Source organism: Tetrao urogallus, assembly GCF_951394365.1.
Source record: "Tetrao urogallus genome assembly, chromosome: 3".
NCBI classification, from domain to species: domain Eukaryota; kingdom Metazoa; phylum Chordata; class Aves; order Galliformes; family Phasianidae; genus Tetrao; species Tetrao urogallus.
This window is the reverse complement of record NC_136815.1, coordinates 91,213,236-91,236,145: the sequence shown is the minus strand read 5'-3', so window position 1 is coordinate 91,236,145 and position 22,910 is coordinate 91,213,236. Positions and strand designations below refer to the sequence as shown.

Here is a 22,910-nt window from a genome sequence, read left to right as displayed (position 1 = left end):
TTAAAAGAGTTCCATATTCTATATTGCTTAAGAATGACTAAACATAACCTCGTACAGTCAGGTAAACTGTAAGGCCTCCAGAATGTACCAAACTACCTTAACTGATCTTACTGCACAAATAGAAGAAATTCTTGCCTATAACGAACAAAAGGATCCAGAACTTATCTAGCAGTCAACATATACTCCATATTTCAAAAGTCCCATTGGCTATGACTATCTAAATTCTTATTCACTGAATAGTCTACCACTCAAATCTGTATCTCTCCAATTTGGAGATGACATCAGTTGTTCTTCCTTGGTTCATCAATGCCATCACTCCATCATAGAAGGCCATCACTGATGAGGCATGATCTGCCATGTTGGCTATCTCAGATCACCTCCTCATCTTGCATGAGCCTAAGCATCTCTTCCAGAGGATTTGTTCCATGATCTTTCCAGGCACAGAGTTTCCAGGCACAGAGAAACTACCAGTCTGTAGTTTCCCAGGTCTTCTTTTCTCTCTTTCTCAAAAATGGGACTGATGTTTTCCTTCCTCCAGCTGCTGGGGACTTCACCTGACAGCTGCAACTTTTCAAAAACAATGGAGAGCAGCTTGGCAAGCACATCAGCCAACTCCTCCGGAAACCTGAGACACACACAGTTCTGCCCAATAGCCTTGCACACATTCAGCCTTGTGAAGTGATCTTGGACTCACTCTGCTCTTACACTGGACCTCAACCTCCATGTGGAAGTTTATGGACACAAGACACTTCGGAAGACTGACAGGCAGGGAAGACTGAGGCAAAGAATGCATTAAGTAGCTCAGCATTTTCCACATCTGAGGAAGCCAGTTTACCCTTATCATTTATCAGAGGGAGAACACTCTTCTTAGCTGGTCTCTTGTGACCAATGTACCTAAAGAAACTTTTTTACATCCTTTGTCAAGCTTAATTCCATTCAGGCCTCGGCTTTCTTGATTCCATCTCTGCCTATTCTGTATTCCTCCCAGGTCACCCATCCCCGCTTCCACTGCTTCCACTTTTCCTTCTTTTTCTTCAGCTTTAACTAGCAGGTCCTTGCTCACCCATGCTGGTTTCTTGCCTCCTCTGCCCAGTTTCTTATTCTGGGGGACGAAAAGCTCTTGTGCTCTCAGAAACACTTTCTTAAAGTGCTACCATCTCTGTTCTGATCTTTTGTCCTAAAGACAGTTTCCCAGGAGAACTCTTCCAACAATTCCTTAAAGTCTGAAGCAGCCTGAAGTTCACTCTCCCAAAGTTCAGTGACTCCACTCTTCGCCAGGCTCACATTCCTTGAGATCATGAACTCACCCAGGACATGGTCGCTGCAGCCCAGGCTGCCCCAAACTTAACCTCTTTAACCATCTCCTCCACAGTGGTGAGCACAAGGTCCAGAAATACTTCACTTCTTGTCGGTATGTCCAATACCTGAACCATAAGGTTACTGTCAATAGACTCCAGAGTCTCCTGGATTGCTTGTAGCTCACCATATCTTTTTCCCTGCAGATACTAATACATACATCTTGCCTTGTAATAACCCACTGCTAGAAAAAGCTAGATATTTTTATCTTATCCATGATTCTCTGAGACACACCACTTTTTTACATAGTACTGGGATGGAGGAGTTCTATGAAACAATAAGGCTGGTAAATGTGCATCTAATATGTAATTTCTAATATGTAATTACAGGCTTGTAAATGTGCAGAAAGCAACTATGCAGGAAAGAACCTAGGCACTGCCACACTTGCGACTGTGGCAAAAGGCCACAGTTGAATACTAAATACTGCATATTGAAATGTAGTGGAGTCCTGGTTTCAGCTGTGACAGAGTTGATTTTCATCACTTAGTGTGTTTAGGCTTGAGAAGAAAAACAGTGTAGATAACACAGCAATTTTTTAGTTGCTGCTGAGCAGTGCTCCACAGAGGCAACGATGTCTCAGCTTCTTGTACCATCCTGTCAGCAAGGCGACTAGAGGTGCACAAGAAGCTGGGAGGGGACAGAACCAGGACAAATGACCTAAGGTGGCCAAAGGGATATTCCGTACCATATGACATCACATAAAAACATAAACCTGGGGGAGAGTTGGCTGGAGGGGCTTCTGCTTCTCAGGGACTAGCTGGGTGTAAAATATGTATGTATATATTCATTGCCATCACTTCTTCATTTTCTGTGTGAGTAAATAGTTTCTATCTCAACCTACAAGTTCTACTTTCCTTACCTCCCCCCCACTTCTCTCCTCCCTCCCACTGAAAAGAAGGAATGAATGAATAGCTGTGTGGCTCTTGGCTACCTTCCAGGTTAAGTACAAGTACCAAGACATAGTTATGAGGTCAAAAGAAGTGATTACATCCCTCAGTACTTGGGAAGCCACATCTGGAGCACTGCATCTTGTTTGGGGCAACAACGTACATGTAAAGATACTGAAAAATTGGAGTTAACCTGTCACTGATGGACAGCACAAAATGGCTAGAGGCTGGAGTACAGAATATGAGAAGAGAGACCCAGATCGCTCAGTCTAAGTAACAGAAGGTAAAACGCACCTCATTGCCATCTTCACCTGCCCACAAGGAGGGATTGTAGAGTCAGACTCTTCTCAGAGATGTACAGCAATAGGACAAGAGGAAGCAATATACATTCTAACCAGACAACAGTATAAAAAGCAACATGGGGAGACAGATCATCTCCTGGAATAGGTATCTGGAAGCACTGTGAATCTGCAGTATTGGAGGATTTAAAAACCTGACTGGACACAGCCCTGGGCAACTTTATTTAATTGAATCTGTTTTTAGAAGGAGGTTGGATCCAATGACCTCCCAAGGTCCTTTTCAATCTGAATCACACTCTGATTCCGTAACACAGACCACATTATGAAGCGGTTATATTTGATGATACTGCCTCCAATCAGCTGGAGAGCAGATCAGACAATGCCAGATGATATCAAATCAGCAAGAATGTACTTCAAACTGGAACCATCGCTGTAAGACTTTCACATTCAAGAGTAAGACCAAACATGCTTTTGTTTAGACTATCTTTTGGAAATCAGCAGAGATCTTCAGTAGATATTGAAAATCTGTCAAGATTCTTACAACAACGTTAAGGAAAATTTAAATGTGATCTGCACTTCAGGCCAAAATACTCCTGTATTAGCTATTCATTAGCTGATACTGCTTTATTAACAATCATTTTTTTTTTTAATTTATAATTTTGTAACTAAAAATCAGAACCAGAAGCAAAAGCAGAGCTTACTAGGATATTTACTCCATAAATCAATCACCTGATGTGACTTATCAGATTTAAAAAATGATACCCACAACGTATAACATTCTGCTGATAAATGACTTGAAAATCATTCCTGTATGCAATCATGTCTCACAAAGAGCACTGAAAAGACAAAGCAGATACATTTCAAGTGAGCTTCTCATTATAACTTCAATGTATGTGAGAGGTTAGCACAATATAAAGAAGGTGCTATCAGTTCAACTCAGATCAATAAAACTATGCCTTTTTCTGTAGAAAGGTGCTGTGAAAACTCCCACTAAGTTTTTTTTCAGTGCCCCTTTCACAGACCTTAGCATAGGCATAAAAGTCATGACTTTGAGGAAAACTATGTCAAACTGCACAAATTCTAGATGCTGCTGCCTTTAAGGATATTTAGGAAGGTTTGCTTAACTGTGTCCCATTACTAGGAAATGTGGTGATTCAATAAAAAAGGAGGATTAACAATTCAACAGGAAAAAAAATGAAGTCCTTAAGTTAAATTTTAATAGGGCAGAGTTTAAAGATTACTCCATGTATGAAAAAGATGTTATCAGAACACTACCCAAATCAATATTACTTTCCTTCTTGGGTACCATTTATCTTCTATGAAGTGTAAGATAGAAGGTACTTACTGATCTAGTTTTCAAGACAGCTCTAGGCTTAAACCATTAAAACAAATCCATTTTAATAATTTAGAATCAGCTTTACAATCACTATTAAAAATTTAAAAATAACTACTTCAAAGACAAAACTTGAAGAAAATGTTGTGAAGAAAGGGTAACCAAATGCATATTCGCCTGAAACAAAATGATTTATTTTTGATAGAAGTTTTTGATTAATCAGCAATAGGGTTGGATGGGACCTTGAAGATTATCTAGTTCCAACTCTCATGCCTTGGGCGGGGCTGCCAACCCCTCTCAAGGATATTTGAAAAGTTTTGGCAGTCAGGTGAACTCTCTGGTGACTGGAAAAAAGGCAACATCAGATTATTTTTAAGAAGAGCAGAAAGGACAGCTCAGGGAACTGTCAACTTGTCAACCTCATTTCTGTGTTGGGGAAGATCATGGAACATGTCCCCTGGCAGCTATGCTAAAGCACATGGAAGAGAGGGAGGGGATACGAGACAACCAGCATGGCTTCACCAAGGAAAGTCCTGCCTGACCATCCTAGTGTCCTTCTATGATGGTCTAACTGCACCAATAAACAAGGGAAGAGACACTGATGTCATTTATCCAGACTTTACTATGGCCTTTGACACGGTCTCCCTTAATATCCTTCTCTCCAAATTGGAAAGGTATGGATTTGAAGGGTGGACACTTCAGTGGATGAAGGACTGGTTAAGAAATCATACTCAGAGAATGATGGTCAGTGGCTGAATGTCCTCATAGAGATCAGTGATGAGTGTCCCTCAGGAGTCAGGACTGGGAAAATGCTCTTTAATATCTTCATCACCGACATTGACAGTGGGATGGAGTGCACCCTTAGCAAGTCTTTGGATGACACCAAGCAGTGCTGTGTGATCAACATGCCTGAGGGATGTCATTCAGAGAGACCTAGATAGGCTTAAGCAGTGGGTCTAGAAGAACCTCATGAGGTTCAACAAAGCCAAGCTCAAGGTTTTGCATGTGGATCATGGCAGCCTCCACTAACAGTACAAGCCAAACAGGACTTGAGAGTATTGGTGGATGACAAGCTGGAGCCAGCAACGTGCCCTTGCAGCCCAGAAAGCTAACTGTATCCTAGGCTGCATTAAAAGAAATGTGTCCAGAAGGTCAAGGGAGGTGACTCTGCTCCTCTTCTCTGCACTGTTAAGACCTCAAGTGGAGTAATGCATCCAAATGTGGAGTCCTCAGTAATGGAGAGGCACGAACTTGTTGGAGCACATCCAGAGGAGGATTACAAAAATTATCCAAGGGATAGAATGCCTCCTCTATGAGGGCAGGCAGTGAGAGCTGGGGCTGGTCAGTCTGAAGAAGAAAGGGCTCTGGGGAGACCTGAACGTGGCCTTTCAGTATATAAAGGGAGGCTACAGGAAAGGGGCCACATTTTAGCAGAGTCTATTGTGACAGGACAAGAGAGAATGGTTTCAATCTAAAAAAAAGGAGATTCAGATTGGATGTAAGAAAAATTTCTTTTACAACAAAGGTTGTGAAGCACTGGAACAGTTTGCCCAGAGAGGTTATGGATGAACCTTCCCTGGAGACATTCAAGGTCAGGCTGAAGCAGATTCTAAGAAATCTGGTCTAGCTGCAGATGAACATGTTCTTCATTGCAGTGGAGTTGAAATAGATGACCTTTAAAGGTCCCTTCTAACTCAAACAATTCTATGACTGTATGAAAGCAGGCACTACGTCAGGTTGCCAAGGGCCCCATCCAACCTGGCCTCGAGCACCTCCAGGGTTGAGGCAACCGCGACTTTTCTAGGCAAGCTGTTCCAGCCCCTCACCACACTCTGAGTGAAAAATTTTCCTCTCTTTTAGTTTAAAACTATTTCCTTTTGTCCTAACACTATTTGCCAGACAGTGCTAACGAAGTACTTTATTGCATGAAATAGGCAATATTAGGTCCCTTCAGCTGATGGCTGAACATGAAAACAGTCCCCTTTATATTTCATCAAGTTTATTAGCATATAAGGGATAAACTTCTCACCCCTACTTGTTATTTTGCCAGATCCCTACTTTGATTCCTTTCAGAGCTCTACAACCAGGAATTTGTCCTTTTTGGATCCACAAGATCCATGCTGCTAGTCTCCTGATTCCAAGCAAAAAAGGTGCTGGTGACTTCCTTTGCATCTCCTTCTACAAGTGCTCCCGCTGCAAACTGATTCCTGCACTCCATTTATTCTAGCAAACAAACTGCTTGCTCATAAATACAAATAGAATCTATTTCAAAATGTTTAAGCTAAGCTGCACCTCCTCCTCTATACAGGGAGTTGCAGCAATCCGCCATTTATCAGAGAGCTGTTTTACATCTGAAAACAAACCTACATGACTTACAAGATTAAGACAAACAACCATTCCAACTTTTATATATTAAATACTGATTATGTTCCAATTTTCAGATTCCTAGGTCAATAGGAACGCCGCTTCAAAGACCTGAAGTAGGAAAAAGAACCTGGCTGAGTTTCGTCTGCAGTATCTTTAAATTCTCAATCTTTCTTAAATGTATTTGGAAGAAAGTACCTCAGCAAGAAAAATATCTTTGATTTTGAAAAAAAATACCTAATGTTTGACAATGATGTACAAGCGAAGTATTGTTTTTGCCTTACTCAGAATGGGTAGCAGCTGGTTAATTAATTATCTTGACATAATCCTTAGGTCAACCACTGAGTCACAGGGAATAGAGCTCATTCCCTACTACATGACAGTATAAGACTGATTACTACTATCTGGTGAAAAACTGCTGTTCTACTTATCCTTCATCCTCATGGCAGCCAGCATTTATTTGTACTAATAACTGTAGCTCCTCTTCCTGCACTAGTGTGAACAGACAATGAACTGCTTTAGTGGCTCTCTTGCCTTACCTTAGTTCTCTGTTAGTCTACTCCAAAGTAAGGTAAATCACATCCATTAACCCTGGGCTATTTTACCACAGACTGGTAGCAAACAACAAGGTATTATTATTTTACAGGATTATTTGGCTTAAACTACATGATTCTTTTCTTTAAGTATAGCATAATTATAGTCTTTCATAGGAAGCATGCTGAGTACTTCAGCTTTTCTTCATACATGTTTAGGCACAGGGGATAAAAATTGGCTAAACCTATATTCCAGCTTTCCACCGTGGAGGGAAAGCAGTTAACATTTCTGGAGAGGAAGTATCGATGACAATGTCAATTAGCTTGCTCTCATGTGACAGAGATTGGTTTGTTTAGTAATAGGGATTAGTTCATTAGTTTAAGAACCAATATATTAGTTTAGCAAAAGGAACCCATAAGTGATAGTTCTAAAACTTTCCATTTCAGTTTTAGTGGGTAATAGTCTTATTTTCCTAACATAATAGAATACTTTTATCTTTTGCCTCTAAAGGTGCAAGGACACTTTCATCGAGTTCAACATATCATGTTTTTAAAAGCAGTTCACTATGGCCTAATAAACAATGGACATCTTCCAAACTGGGAAAAAGTGGATGGAAGTAGGTCACAGGTTTCAGTGATTAAGTTGATGGTGAAAATAGGGAAAGAAGTAGGTGGGCACTCAACCACCCTAAATACCACTAAGCCTGCCAAAGGGACATTAGCACATATCTGAGTCCTTGAAAAAGAATGAATATGTATGCCAATGTACTGCATATGTATGTACTAACTGTTCAAATGTAGAACCTGAATTTTGAGACTGTGTGCTTGCTTGTCAGCTCACCCTGTATGCATCATGAGGAATAAAGGAATGCTGCTTTCTAATTCCACACTGGAGTTAGAGTTCTCTTTCCAGATTTCGGATGACACATGCAGGCAGGAATACACTTTTGAATTTACTAAACACAGCCAGTTACGTTTTCATCTATTATTTTTTAATCCTAAGTGTTTAACATTTGCCATTTATCCCAGTGAGTACAGAGGATTGTGGTGCTTTAACAAAGGGCAGCTTAAGTACCACAATGCCATTTTTTACTCCCCCTCCTTAAAGGAACAGGAAGAGAAAATGCTAAGAAAAAAGGCTCGTGGTTTGAGATAAGGACAGAGAAAGGTCACTCACCAATCATCATGGACAAAACATGATGAAAAGACTCTGCATAGATTTTTTATTGCCCAGTAATAACAGACTAGAGCAGTGAGAACTCAAAGTGAACTGAAAACACCTTCCCCTACCATTCAATCTCTTTTGCCTCCTTGCACAGGGTAACGGGATTGGGGCTGTATTCTGTCTGTAATGCTCCGTCTCTAGCTACAAGGAAAGGTGCCCTCCTAGACCTACTGCTAAGACTACACAGAGGTCTTGTGGGCAATGTAGCACTCAGTGGCCAGCTTGGCCATAGTGACCGTGAAGTAGTTGAATTTGAAACCAAAACCTCAACCCTGGATATGGAGAGAACAGATTACAGACTGCTCAGGGAACTAGTTAGTAAGGTCTGTTGGTAAACTGATTTTGAATGCATTGGGGTCCATCACTGCCAGTCACTTTTTAAGTACCACCTCCTGAGAGCACAGGAACAGGCAATTCCAAAATGTTGGAAGTCAAGCAGGTGGGGCAGAAGGCCAGTGTGGCTGAACAGGGATATTCCAGGCCTCTGGAAGCACAATCAGGCAACATGGGAAGACTGCAGGGATGCTGTTTGCCTTTCTTGGGAGAAAACTTGTGTGGCTGGAGCTCAGTTTGTGAATTTTTGGGTGCAACAGTACAAAAAGGACATAAGACTATTAGGGAGTGTCCAAAAGAGGGTTACAAAGGTGGTGGAGGGTCTACAGGAGGAGACTTCTTGAGGAGTAGCTTGGTTTGTTCAGCCTAGGGAAGGGGAGACTGAGGGGAGACCTCATTACAGCCTACAGCTTCCTCACAAGGAGGAGTAGAGAGGCAGGTGCTGATCTTCCTCTAGCATTCAAGTGATGGAACCTGAGGGAATGGCATGAAGCTGTGACAGAAGAGGTTCAGGTTGGATATCAGGAAAAGGTTCTTCACTGAGAGGCTTTCTGGGCACTGGAACAGCTTCCCCAGGTCACAGCACCAAGCTGACAGATTTTAAAAAGTATCTGGACAATGCTGTTAGACATATGGCCTGATTTTTGGGTAGTCCTGTGTGGAGCCAGGGGTTGAACATGATCATTATGGGTCCCTTCAAATTAAGGATATTCAACGATTCTATCACTCTCAAAAGCAGAAGCAGCTTGTGTTGTTAACACAGCATTAATGAAAGGTTTCAGTTGACTTAAACAGAAATAGCAGATAACAAGCAAACACTGTAACTTCCAATTTCTAGAAATAACCTCAGAAAAATATGTGCTTTAAGGTATCTCACTGGCAAATATTACTGCATTTATGAATATATTGCACAGAAGTTTAGAAGAAAAATATTATACAATATTTAAGAGAAAATAAACTCCAATCTTATTATCGTACTTTCAGTGGAAATAATAATTATCACAAAATCATAAAACATTTCACTACAGGTGTCTTCTAAGAATGTCTCAATAGTAATGTAGGACTTATAGGAATATATGTAGGAATTCTCCCCTTCATGTAAACTTAGAGCAGCAGAAAATCACTACAGATGATCTGTAACAGGTTAGAATTTGTTGAACAGTTATTTTAAAAAATAAGTATTCAAAGGCATTTAGCAATGTGCAATTAGCATGATTCCATAATTTATGAGACTGCTAAAAAAAAAAAGAGGATATCCGAAATAATCCTTTGACAATCACCCCAAAAGTTTAATTCTTGATCTGAGGTCCTGCTGCACCATGTCAAGAGCACAGAAGTGCTGGGAAAACCACTTTAGAAAGTATTCAAGCAGTACTACAAGAGCTTACCATTTTGGAAGGCATTCCTGTTTGTGACCTCTAATTTCTCATGGGTGCCAGGGCTCATGACAAGCTCTTCCACATCTGTGTTATGGCCAGTGAAGCCATTTGCTTGATTTGTGTCCCTGGTGACAGTGTTAATGCGTGTTGGGATAGGTTCAAATGTAGGGTCTAATTCCAAGATTAGTCTGTTCAGTTGTTCAATGGACTGATCAATATCCAAAGTTGGAGAAGCTGGCAAGTCCCCTGCATTTGGTCCAAGATCCTGGCTATTTGTGTCCCTCTGAGACACTAGCTCTGTCTTAAAACTCTCACCGTCTGCAGGTTCTGCACCTTCAGCAACGCCTGGTATGCTTCTTAGTCCTCTCTGAACAGCATCTTTACTGCTGGAGCCATGTGTCAGCATGTCTGGGAGCTGGGATTGACTCTGGACGATGCCTAAATTCTCCACAGTCTTATGAATGCCAACCTTCATTTCATTCTGTGACACAAAACCATACTGGTGAGCAGTGACCATCTGCTGCTGGCAAACCCAGTTGTGAGTAGAGTAGTTACCTGGGTCATAGGCTTGAGGCTGGGGTGAGACACAAGGATTCCTTTGCAATTGCTGAGATGACTTCGGCTCAGTGTTACCAAATGATCTTTCATAGAGGGGATCCACACCAATTCCCAGGTCTGGGGCAATGGCATTGTGATGGTCTTCCCCTGTGTTACTTCCAAAGCCATCTGAGAGAAGCGAGTTCTGACTGCTCTTGGGGCAACTCAAGTTACCTAGATGGGTGGAGTGCTGCCCTTCTGAAGAAGACAAAGTCCCAATGCTGTCTACACTGTGAAGATCATGGTTAGGCATTTCATCATCCAGAATATCAGTTTCCCTGTCCTTCAGTTTGGTGTCCCCATTCACATGAACCTGAGCCGGTACTATGTGGTGAGTCCCACTGTACTTGCTTCCAGCATCAGTCACACTTCTGGTAGTGATGATAGAGTCCTCCAAACCAAAGCCACTAAGTAGTTTGTCCAGTTCTGCCTTCTCCTGTGGGCTCAGAACCCGTTTGACTCCTGTCATAAGGCGCTCTTCAGTTTTGTCTGTCCTGATGGAAGCTGTTGAATGCCCTGAATCACTGCTGACAGACAGGGTATGATCTCTGTGATCAGGACTGCTGGTCACAGGAATACCTTGAGCAACACCAGGGATACTGCCGTCTGAAGAGCTCTTCTTTCTTACTTTTGCATATAGACTGCCATCAATAGGACCTTGGGTATGCAGCACTGTGGAGAGATAAAGGAAGGAAAGAGAAGGAAAGGGACAAGGCATTACGTAAAAGCTTGGAAGGTATGATATTACATCATACCACACTGCAGTACTGCTAATTTTTATGGCATTGTTTATGCAGAACTAAATTCTCTGCAAATTCAACATAATAGAATCAAAGAATATCCTGAGTTGGAAGGGACCCACAAGGACTATCGAGTTCAACTGCTAGCTCCCCAGAGAACCACCCAAATTCAAACACCACGTCTAAGAGCTTCTTGAACTCTGTCATCTCCTTAAACTCCTTGATGCTGTGACCTGGAGAGGTTTGTTCCAGTGTCTGACCAAGCTCTGATGAAGAACCTTTTCCTAACACCAACTTGATCCTCCTCTGGTGGAGCTCCATGCCATTCCCTCGGGTCCACTTGCTGTCACCAGAGAGCAGAGATCAGTGCCTGTACTTCTGCTCCCCTCATGAGAAAGCTGTAGGCCTCCCCTCAGTCTCCTCTCCCCTAGCTACCCTAGATTTGCACAGCCATCAGTCAGACTATGTTCAGGCGAACCTTCACAGACACTTAGGTCAAATTCAGCTCTTCTGTGGAGTTAGACTTTATTGGTAAGTGAAATACCAACAAAACACATTTTGTTAACTGCTGGTATCTGAAGGATACTTCTCTTCATAATTCCTTCTGAAGCATATGTTATGCAGTGGAAAATGAGCAACTGCCTTCAGAAGACAGAAGGCTTTGTTTTTGCACAGCATGTGAATTTCAAGTGAAAAGTGAACATTTCAAGTGAAGTTGACAGCAGAACTGCGAACTTCTGTGACCAGTTTTTACGAATCTCCCACCAATACACAGCCTTACTATCATCCTGGCTAAGTTTTGCTATGGTACTAACAAGGCAAGGCTCATTGATTAAAATCAAGTAGGGACAGAAGGCCACAATAGTTCAGAGAAACAAAATCATGTTTCTCTGAAATTAGTTTCTAATTTCCATAACAATTTTTTTTAAACTGAAGTTTTACTCGCCATTTCTCCTTCCTGTTAACATTTTGTACTTAGAAAATCTCCAGGGAATCAGGCAGAGTTTTCTGAATAGCTGGGTATCAGTTCTCACGGTTCATCTCCTCACTTGGCTATAAGTTCATGAGGAAATCAGGCACAGAAGGATCTGGTTTCAATGGAGGTCCCATGACACGAGCCGCAGTCTGTATTTTAGTAGTTGGTAAAACCAATAGCACAGTCTTCTTTCATATTTCTATTTACATCACAATTTACAACAAAGTTCTTGATGATTACATAACATGCCACTCACACATCAAGAAGAAATAAAGTTCCCTCTTTTGCTATTTTCATTAAATGCTTATGTTTTCATAAATTTTTGCACTAATTTGGAGAACTGTTAGGACATTCAGAGTAATCTACCATGCACTCCATTCAGAGCAAGAATGGTAGGAACCTACCAGCCATGCTAGCTCTGAAGGTATATCAGGTAATTACTAGCTCATTCATTTCTACTTGATAGTCTAAATGCACAATAAAGAATCATTTACTTCTCCTGTTGGTGGTACAAGGAAACACTAGGCTTTCAATCAGGAAGGCTTCACTGAAGTGTCTGTGGTTTTTTTTTTGATCCCAGAAGTAACATCCTTCCATACTCCTCCTCACTGCCCACTATCTAGAACCACCTATCATGTTTTCTTGGATCTTTCACACTGTAGCCACCATTCCTCATTACAGTGAAATACATCTTTAATTAATTATTCTCAATAAACAAAAAAATTGAACACAAAATACACAGCAGACAGTCAGAGCATCACAAATTACAAACCAAACATTCTGCCACAGGATTGTCTCCTTTGCTCAAACAGTTTGGATTGTCTGCATGCTTTATCACACATGTAATATTTTAAATATACTTCAATACTAAAAGGAATAACAAACATACACTCAACAACAATATATATGAAACATTCAAAATGAAGAATTAAAATTTGTTTCCCAGAAAAAACACATGCTTCATCAATGTTTACATTTAATTAACATACAAAAAAAGCATTCTGAAGACATTTTCAATTTGAAAGCACTACCACGAAAACAACTGCAGACGTGTAATCCTCTCCTCTGTGTCAGAGAAGGTCACGGAACAGATCATCTTGGAAGCTATGCTAAGGTACATGAAAGACAGGGAGGCCCTTCTACCTCCAGCTACAGGAGGCACTGTGATCACAAGTGCTCATCCTACTGGAGGACTTGAACCATCCATACATCTGCTGGAAAAGAGGCATGGCAAGCTGTAGGCAATCCAGGAGGCTCCTGGCATGCATTGAGGATAACTTCCTGAGTCAAGTAATAGATGGCCCCATCAGGGGGAATGCAATACTGGACCTGTTGCTCACCAGTGCAAATGAACTGATTGGTGACATCAGGATTGGAGGCTGCCTGGGCTATAAGTGACTATTCTACAGTTAAGCTCATGCTCCTGAGGGATATGATGTAGGCAAACAGTAAAATTAGGACACTAAATTTTAGGAATGCTAGCTTCCAGCTCTTCAAGCTGTTAGTCAACAAAATATTTTCGAAAACTGTCCTCATGGGCAAGGGTGCAGAGAAGAACTAGTAGATCTTAAGGAAGCTTTTCCTCAGGGTGCAAAAGCACTCCATCTCCAGGTGTAGCAAATCAGGAATACAAAGCAAGAGGCAAGCATTGCTGAAACAGATCTGCTAAAGAGCAAGAAGAAAATGCACAGGGAGTAGAAACAGGGACAGGTACTGTGGGAAGAGCATAAGGAATCTGCTAGGCTGTAAGACTGGGGTCAGGAAAGCCAAGGCCTGGCTTGAGCTACACTCGGCAAGGGATGCCAAGAAGAACAAGAAAGGCTTCTTACAGGCATCTCTGCCCGAAAAGGACAGTCCAGGAAGGCATACCACCTCTCCTCCATCTCCCCCTCCGCCACTGAGTGACACAGGCAAGCCAGTAACAACAGAGAAGGAGAAGGCTGACGTACTTAATAACTCTTCTTTTTTGCCTTGGTCTTCTGCAGTAACTGCTTGTCACACAGCCCTCAGACGTGTGGCTTGGTAGGAGGGGACTGGGGTGGCAACGTCCCTCCTGCTGTAAGCAAAAACCACTTTTGTGACCACCTGAGGAACCTGAAGACCCACAAGTCCATGGGTCCCTCTGAGATGCGTCCCAGAGTCCTGAGGGAATTCGCTGATGTAGTCACCAAGCCACTCTCAATGATACTTGAAAAGTCATGGCAATCGGGTGAAGTCCCTGGTGACTGGAAGAAAGGCAACATCACACCATTTCTAAGAAGGGCAGAAAAGATGACCCTGGGAACTACCCACCTCTCAGTCTCACTTCTGTACCAGGAAAGACCATGGAACTTCCTGCAGGCTATGCTAAGACACGTGGAAGACTGGGAAGAGATATGGGAGAATGAGCATGGCTTTACCAAGGGCAAATCCTGCTTGACCAACCTGGTGGCCTTCTCTGATGGCACACCTGCATCAGTGAATGAGGAAAGAGCCACTGATGTCACCTGTCCGGTGAGGTAGTAAGGCCTATTAGTAAGGAGTATGCCCCAGTTCCTCACAACATCCTTCTCTCCAAACTGGAGCGATACAACCTGATGGGCAGGCTGCTCAGTGAATGAGGAACTGGATGCAGGGTTGAGCCCAGAGAGTGGCGGTCAATGGCCCAATGTCTGGGTGGAGATTAGTGATGAGTGGTGTCCCCAGGAAGCAGTGCTGAGACATACACTCATTAATATCATTAATATCTTCATCAGTGACGCTGACAGCAGGGTTGAGTGCACCCTCAGCAAGTTTGCGGATGATACCAAGTTGTGGGGTGCAGTCAACACACCAGAGGGACAGGATGCCATCCAGAGAGACCTAGATAGGCTTGAGCAGTGGGTCCAGGAGAGCCTCATCAGGCTCAACAAATTCAAATGCAAGGTCTTGCACCTGGGTCAAAGTAACATCCACTACCAATATGAAGTGGAGTATGGCCAGCAGATTGAGGGAGGTGATCCTGACCCTCTACTCTGTGGTGATCAGGCCTCACCTGGTGTACTGCATGCATATGTGCAGATGTACTGCATCCAGATGTGGAATCCTCCTGTACCGAGGATGTTTGTGGATGTGGTCCATGGGATGGAACACCTCTCCTGTGCAGGTTCAAGGAAGGGCAACAAAGCTGGTGAGAGGTCTGGAGCACAGGCCTTACGAGGAGAGGCTGAAGGAACTGGGAATGTTCAGTCTGGAGAAGAGGAGGCTCATTGCTCTCTATAACTACCTGAAGGAAGGTTGTAGTAGAGCTGGGGGTCGGCCTCTTCACTCGTGTAACTGGTGATGGGACTGGAGGGAATAGCTTCAAGCTGCGCCAGGGGAGATTCAGGCTGGACATTAGGAAATACTACTTCTCTGAAAGAGTGGTCAGGCACTGGAATGGGCTGCCCAGGGTGGCCTTTCAATATCTCAAGGAGAGCTACAAGAAAGAAGGGGACAGACAAGAGTCTCTAGCAAGACGAAATGGGTTAGTTTAATAAGTTTAAAGAGGGTAAATTTAGCTTAAACATAATGAAAAAGACTTTTACAGTGAGAGTGGTGAGGCACTGGAATGACGTGATGGATGTCCAATCCTTGGAAACGTTCAAGGCAAGGCTGGATAAGGAACTGGGCAAACTGATCTATCTGCGTACGTCTCTGTTCACTGCAGCGGAGTTGGATCAGACGGCCTTCAGAGGTGCCTTCCAGCTCTGAGGATTCTATGATTCTATACCAGACAACTAGCATGGATTCATCAAGACAAGTCCTGAAATGGAGGGTAGAAAAACTGAAGTAATCTATGTGTTTTCAGTAAGGCCTTTGACATGGTCCTCCATGACCTAAGAGGTGGGATGCCATCCAAAGAGAACTAGACAGGCTCAAACAGTGGGTCCAGAAGAACCTCATGAAGTTCAACATATCCATGTTCAAGGTCTTGCACCTGGGCCATGGCAGCCCCGCAATCAGTACAAGCTGGGGGATGAAAAGATCAAGCACAGGCCTGCAAAAAGAAACTGGGGGTACTGCTGGATGGTAAGCTGGACATGAGTCAGCAACATGCCCTTGAAGCACAGAAAGCCAAATGTATCCTTCAAAGCAAGCATGGTCAGCAGGATGAGGGAGGTGATTCTGCTCCTATTCTCTGTGCTGTTGAGACCTCAAGTGGCATAATGCATCCAAATGTGCACTCCTCAGTAGAGGAGAGGCACGAACTTGTTAAAGCAAATCCAGAGGATTACAGAAATGATCCAAGGGATGGAACACCTGCCCCATGAGCGCAGGCTGTGAGAGCTGGGGCTGCTCAGCCTGAAAAAGGAAAGGCTCTCATGGAAAAAAGGGAGACTGAGTATGGCCTTTCAATATATACAGAGGGACTACAGAAAAGAAGGAAGCAGATTCCTTAGAAGGTGTGCTGTGATAGGACAAGGGAGAATGTTTCAAACTAAAAGAAGGGAGCTTTACATTGGATATAAGAAATATGTTCTTTATGATAAGGGTTGTGAAGATCTGGAACAGTCTGCCCTGACAAGTGGCGGATGCCCTGCTCCTGGAGACATTCAGTGTCAGGCTGGGCCAGGCTCTGAGCAACCTATCTAGAGTAGGTGTCCCTGTTCACTACAAGGGGGCTAGACTAGATGATCTTTAAAGGTCCCTTCCAACTCAAATGATTCTATGACTTTATGATGAAAATTAATATAATTCTGTTTCTTACAAAAACATTTAAGGTTAAATATTTATACTATGCCCCAAGCACAGTACAGTAAGAATAAAATGAGTGCTTCTACTTACAAAGGATTTTTAATGCTTATTTATAAGAACACTTACATTTTGCAGAAATCTATTAAGAACTTACCTACCCATTAATTGTTTGATAAAAAGAAAAACAGACCATTACAATTTAAGAACAGACATGATTTTGTCAAATGTAACCAAGAGCTTCATCTACATCTGTGGCAACCCCAGAATCAGAAAATCCACAGAGAACCTAACACATTTCAACAACAATACACTTGAAATGACACTAAAGTCAAAAAGCACATTTTATCTAAAAGTGAGAGCGAGGAAGACTTTTCTGTAGGCAGTGACATTTGAAAAAAAGCACTATTTAGAAATTATACCCACAGTGGTAATTAACTGATCGGTTTGTAACAAGAAAAGTGGATCAGTTGGAAAAGCCTTTGGCACATGACACACTTCCAAGTTTCCATCTCTGAAAATACCTATACACTAGAAGTTAAGTGATAAGTTTAATACATTTTTGTTAATAGTTAAAGAACAATTTTTTTTATTTTTAATGATTAGATACTATGACTTGTCTGTTGTTGATACTGAAATCAGTACATGCAAAGGACCAAAAATACTCCTTTAACCAACAAATTATCAGGATAAGAAAAATAAAACAAGCAATTCCCCATGCAATAGGATTTCTCTACAGATGAATGAAGATGTTTGCTGAAGTTTATGACGTATAATGTGTAAATTCCAACTGCTGCATATGAGGTCAAACACCTGCGTACAGAAATTTTGAAAGAATATTTACGAAAAAAATGCCATACCTAAGGAAAAGACAGTCGATTGAGAGTTTCTCAACCCCTTTCATGCTTGATTTTTCATAAGCTCTCACTGCTGTTAGGAAAATGAAGCACACTTGGAGTTTCAATGTGAAAGGACAGAAAAACTTTCATATGGAATTATAAACAAGCACACAAGCCAACATATAAAATTAACTACTAGGTAACATTTTCTTCTCTGTTATTCTTGAATTTAAAATCCAGAAAAGAAAACAATATGTGACACTGCTTTCATTTGAGTAGATGGGTATCCTAACACAAAACAGAGTTTTGAGGTTAGTGGATCTGCCCTGGACCATGGTAACGTAAAAGCAACACCAGTACTTTCAAGAAATCTTCCTGTCTGACTTTTCAGTTGACCAAAGCTAAGCACGGTGCTGTAAATCCTTCAGACATGCTAGTCAGCCATGTTTCCTCACATTAGATGAAAAACTCTACCATGTGAATTTAGTTCCCTACACTGAAATGCTATATAAAAAATCTTTCACCTTCTCAAGGACAATCAGACAACAAAGGGAAGCCTTTGGAAGAAAAACTCTTCTGTATTTGCCTTCATTAGCCCTCCTGCTATCATTACACAGTGCCATCCAAGCAGGATCATCCACAGGAATAAGAGTACAGACAAGACGAGAGCCAGACTGCCAGCAGACTATTTATTTACTTACGTGTCACATACATTTATGCTTTGTAAGGTTGAGAGATAATCCTAACCAGTACTTCCTCTGCTGATACAAAATTCTCAAATTTAGCCTGCATGTTAACCAGAATGTCGAACAACCACAAACTATTTAGACTGTAGTGGAAATGCAAGTCATGGCCTAAAACTGTGATTGAGCACCTGGTGAGAAAGCGGGGCCAGCCCAGGAAAGCTTAGATGCTTGCAATGCACCTGAGTAACTGGAAGGGGTGGAGCCAGGATCCACCCCCTCCCAGATCTTATTTAAGGGTTCGCAATAGAAGCAGTGATATTTTGCTGGAGATTCCTGCCAGCCTGAGACCTTCTGAAGGTAAGCAGCTTTTTTTCCTTTGTTTCTGTATCTACAGCAGCTGCACTTGGCTTTATCCTCGCTGCAGTCTGTGACTCTGATTGTAACCCCACTTACTGCTGTGTTTTCCATCACATTATAGCATTATTCACTGATTATGTACCATTATGTACCATTTTGATTCCATTCTGAAGAAGAATGGGTGAAGAAAGACAGCTGAAATTCAACTTTCCAGTAGCTGAATCATGCCATTTCAGTTAGAGAAGGAAACGTCAACAATAGAAACCCTGGTTTTGCTGTGGTATGGCTCCTGCTGAAAAGCTCATTATAACCTGAAACTTCTCTGAGGGAAAGATCTGTTTTGTACAAGCAGTCCATGACTGCAAGCTGTTTGGTCTTTACACAGGAGCCAATTACTATGTGTGCTTATTACATGTGCCCAGGCCCAGTAGTACTAAATGCCATGACAGAAAAGATACTATCTGAAACTGGCATCTCTAACATATTTCATGACCTGAAAACTGGCAGCTAGGTTTTGTGGTATTTAGTGTTTCACTGTTACCCTAAAACTGCCAGCAGGTTAAAAAACCTGAACAGTACCTTATTCGACATCAGCCTAACTACACTAATAAGCAACACAATAAACCTAGTAGATATTAAGAACTTATGAAAGAAGCAAACAGTTTGAAATATTCTAATATTCTAATATTTTTTTTATACAATTAGATTATTTAAATTGGAAGAGCAAGTGTGACAAATATGTGAGAGGAGAACAAAGAATTCAACTTGAATAACAAGCAAACTTTAGCAGCATTTGGACTCTACGTTAACCATTTAAGTGAGCAGTGAGCTATATAAAATAGGCATTTAAAGTGCACAAAGAAAATGCAATCAGATCTAGAAAATGCATGATCTAGAAGTCCTACCTTTCATGGATAGTAAAGTAGTATAGAATTTGACTCCTATACTATAGTATAGTAGAGGCTGAACCTTCCTGCAAATATTCTATCACATTTTGTTGCTGTGTGACTAAGGACAGCAGAGAGCAGTCTGACAAAATGTTGCCTGATATGGAAGCACATACAAAGCAGAAGTATCTCACCAAATTCTTCCATGCAGAAAAAACTGCATTCACTGATATTTGCTAAATGTTTATGGACACCAAACAGTGGATGTGAGCACACTGAGGCAGTGGTGGCACCTGGTCACTTCTGCTGGTGCATATTTTTACAAGTATAGTATGCAGGCTCTGGTTCGTTGCTGGAGAAAGTGCATAGCTAATTGTGGTGGCTGTGTTGAAAAACAGCATTTTGTAGCTGAGAATATGCTCTATCAACGTTACTGTGCTCATTGTATCTGCTGTAGTTATGGAAATACATAGGAGGCATTACCTTCAGAGTGAATTACATATATGTGGCCCAAGACAACTTCTCATCATTCAGTGCAGCCCAGCCAAGCCAGAAGGTTAGATACTCACTACTGGTCTACACCAATAGCTCCTTTAGAAGACTGACAAACTAGAAGTGCAACTCCCTGCCTAAAGAAGGGACATAACAAAACCAAGCTCTTGTTCACTTCTCACATGGTAAACATGAAGTTCTGTATCTTTCAACAGCATGCTGACTATATATTTTTCTGCTTTCAAGGTGAAATCTGTCTATCCAATGAATCTTAGCAGATAAATAGAACTGCAGAATATCCTGAGTTGGAAGAGACCTGCAAGTCTCATTGAATCCACTCCTGTCTCCTCACAGGACCACACAAAAATCAGACTATGTTTCTGAGAGCATTCTCCAAACACTCCTTGAACTCTGACACTTGGCGTCCTGACCGCTGCCCTGGTAAGCTTGTTCTTGGGTCCAATCACTCCCTGGTGATGAACCATTTCTTAGCAACCAAACTGACCCTCCCTCTCCCCCTCCGTGCAGCTCCATGCCATTCCCTTAGGTTCTGTCGTTGTCAACAGAGAGCAGAGATCACACTACTCTCTTCTCCCCTCGTGAGGAGCTGTAGGCCACCATAAGGTAAACCCTCAGTATCCTCTTCTCCAGGCTGAGCAAATCAAGGGACCTCTGTCCCACATTTAACATCAATGCTTTACTTGCTGAGGGCTATGTTTATACAAAGAAGGAGGGAAGAAAGGAAGTACACCGTACAGAAACATTCTGAGTAGAAAAAGACATACCTGCTTCAGTCAGTATTGTTTGTCTGATACTATGCCCTATAGGAAGACAATCTTATCCAACTACAAAACCTCTGGTGACTCCCTGTGGTGTGCTCCACCTGCCTCACATAACGACTGTCCTCTTCTCACTCTTGATCTTCCCTAGTTCTTGCAGATTGGAATTACTCAGTGAAAAAAAAAAAAAAGTTAAGCTCATATTATGCTGCTTCCCACTAAAATCCTCACTGCTATAGTCATCAGATGATGAGCATATGAGCAAAGTCATATTTGGAAGATAATAAAAATCAACAAAAGCTGGGTCTACAACAGCTATTACATATTGGTTGACCACAGTCAGAGGGCTGTGGACAACAGCACTATGCTCAGATGGAGGCTGGTGACAAGTGCTGTTTGCCAGCGGTCCACCATGAGGCCAGTGCTCTCTAATACCCTTACCAATGACACAGACAGTGGGATTGAGTGCATCCTCAGCAAGTTTGATGATGATTTCAAACTGAGTGGTGCAGCTGACGTGACAGTAGGAAGAAATGTCATCCAAAGTTATCAAGACAGGCTTGAGAAGTGGGCCCACGTGAGACTATTGAGGTTCAACAAGGCCAAGCACAAGGTAGTACACGTGGGTTGGGGCAATTCCAGATATATAATTCCAGGTATGTATACACACAGAGAAAAACTCAGTGAAAGCAGCCTTGCAGAGAAGGAGTTGGGGGGTTTCTAGGGGATGAAAAGCTTGACAGGAATCATCAGCAACTCAGAAAGCCAAACGTATCCTGAGCATTGTCAAAATAGGCCAGAGAGAGAGGGAGATGACTGACCCTTTCTACTGTGCCCTCATGAGATTCTACCTGGAGTACAGCACCCAGGCCTGGGACCTTCACCACAGGAAAGACATAGAGCTGTTGGAGGGCCACAAAGATTAACAGTGCTGGAATACCCCTTATGCGAAGAAAGGCTGAGGGAGCTGAACCTGTTCAGCCTGGAGAAGACTCTGGGAAAACCTAATTGCACCTTTCCAGTGCCTACAGGGACCTCATAAACAGGAGGGAGACTGGTTTTTTGCACAACCTGCTAGTGATAGGACAAGTGGAAATGGTTTTAAATTAAAATAGAGAAGATTTAGAATAAAATGCTAAGAAGAAATTCTTTACTCTGAGGGTTGTGAGGCACTGGAACTGGCTGCCCAGGGAAGCTATAGAGGCCTTATCCCTGCAGATGTTCAAGGCTAAGTTGGAAGAGGCCCTGAGCAGTCTGATGGAGTGGATGGCAACCTAGTCCACAGCAGTGGGGGTGGATCTAAATGATCTTTAAGGTCTCTTCCATCCCAAGCTGTTCTATGATTATGTATCTTAATTCCAGCTATCTTGTATTTCTGAACAAAAGAACTGTAAAAACAAGAATCCATTGGATCCATGCCATCCATTCAATACCTTCCCTCCCATTTCTACTTGCAACAACGTTGGAGTTGCATATACAGATCCAGGTGTGACACTGGGTCACATATAAGCCAGCACTGGGCTTATGTGGGAATGCTTTGGTAGAGGTGGTGTGGCATCACTGGGAAGTGTCCAGAAGCTGCCCCAAGTCAAATCAGAACCAGCTCCTAAAGGGACCTGCTGCTGGCTAGAGCTGAGCTATGGCTCAGAGACTGGTAGTGCCTCTGGGAAAGCAGACTTAACAAAGGGAAACACAGCTGTGCAACATCAGTTTTTAAATTAGTCTTTAAACTAGGTAAGAAAGGGGTAGGGGACAAAATGAGGGCCACTGGGGTTGAGTGAGTACTTTGAGGCTCAAAACAGAGCTTGATGGGTGATGAGGGTGGAGTTCAAAGGGATGGAGAGTGGCAGGGGGATGCTGCTTCCCTAAAGTGTCTGTACACTAATGCACGCAGTATTGGGAAATAAACAGGAAGAGCTGGAGATCTGCGTGCGGTCACAAGGCCATGATCTCACTGCAATATGGAGACGTGGTGGGACAGCTCGCATGACCGGAATGGTGTTATGGAGGGCTGTGTGCTTTTTAGGAAAGATCAGCTGGTGAGGTGGGGTGGTGGAGTTGCTCTTTATGAGAGAGAGCAGCTAGAATTGAACTCCGCTTGGGGGAGAGTGGTGTGGCAGTGGAGAGCTTGTGGGTAAGAATCAAGGGGTGGGCTG

The 22,910-nt window shown here is 42.4% G+C and overlaps 1 protein-coding gene across 1 annotated transcript in view; it reads right to left on the bottom strand.

The window, feature by feature from the left end:
* TNS3 (tensin 3) overlaps positions 1-22,910 on the bottom strand; it is a gene marked incomplete at both ends in the record, with an annotated part of 220,099 nt that overhangs the window by 45,566 nt on the left and 151,623 nt on the right. The window contains one exon of the mRNA XM_079533832.1: positions 9,719-10,978. Coding sequence (XP_079389958.1) covers positions 9,719-10,978 — 1,260 coding nt within the window. The remainder of the gene's footprint in view (positions 1-9,718; positions 10,979-22,910) is intronic.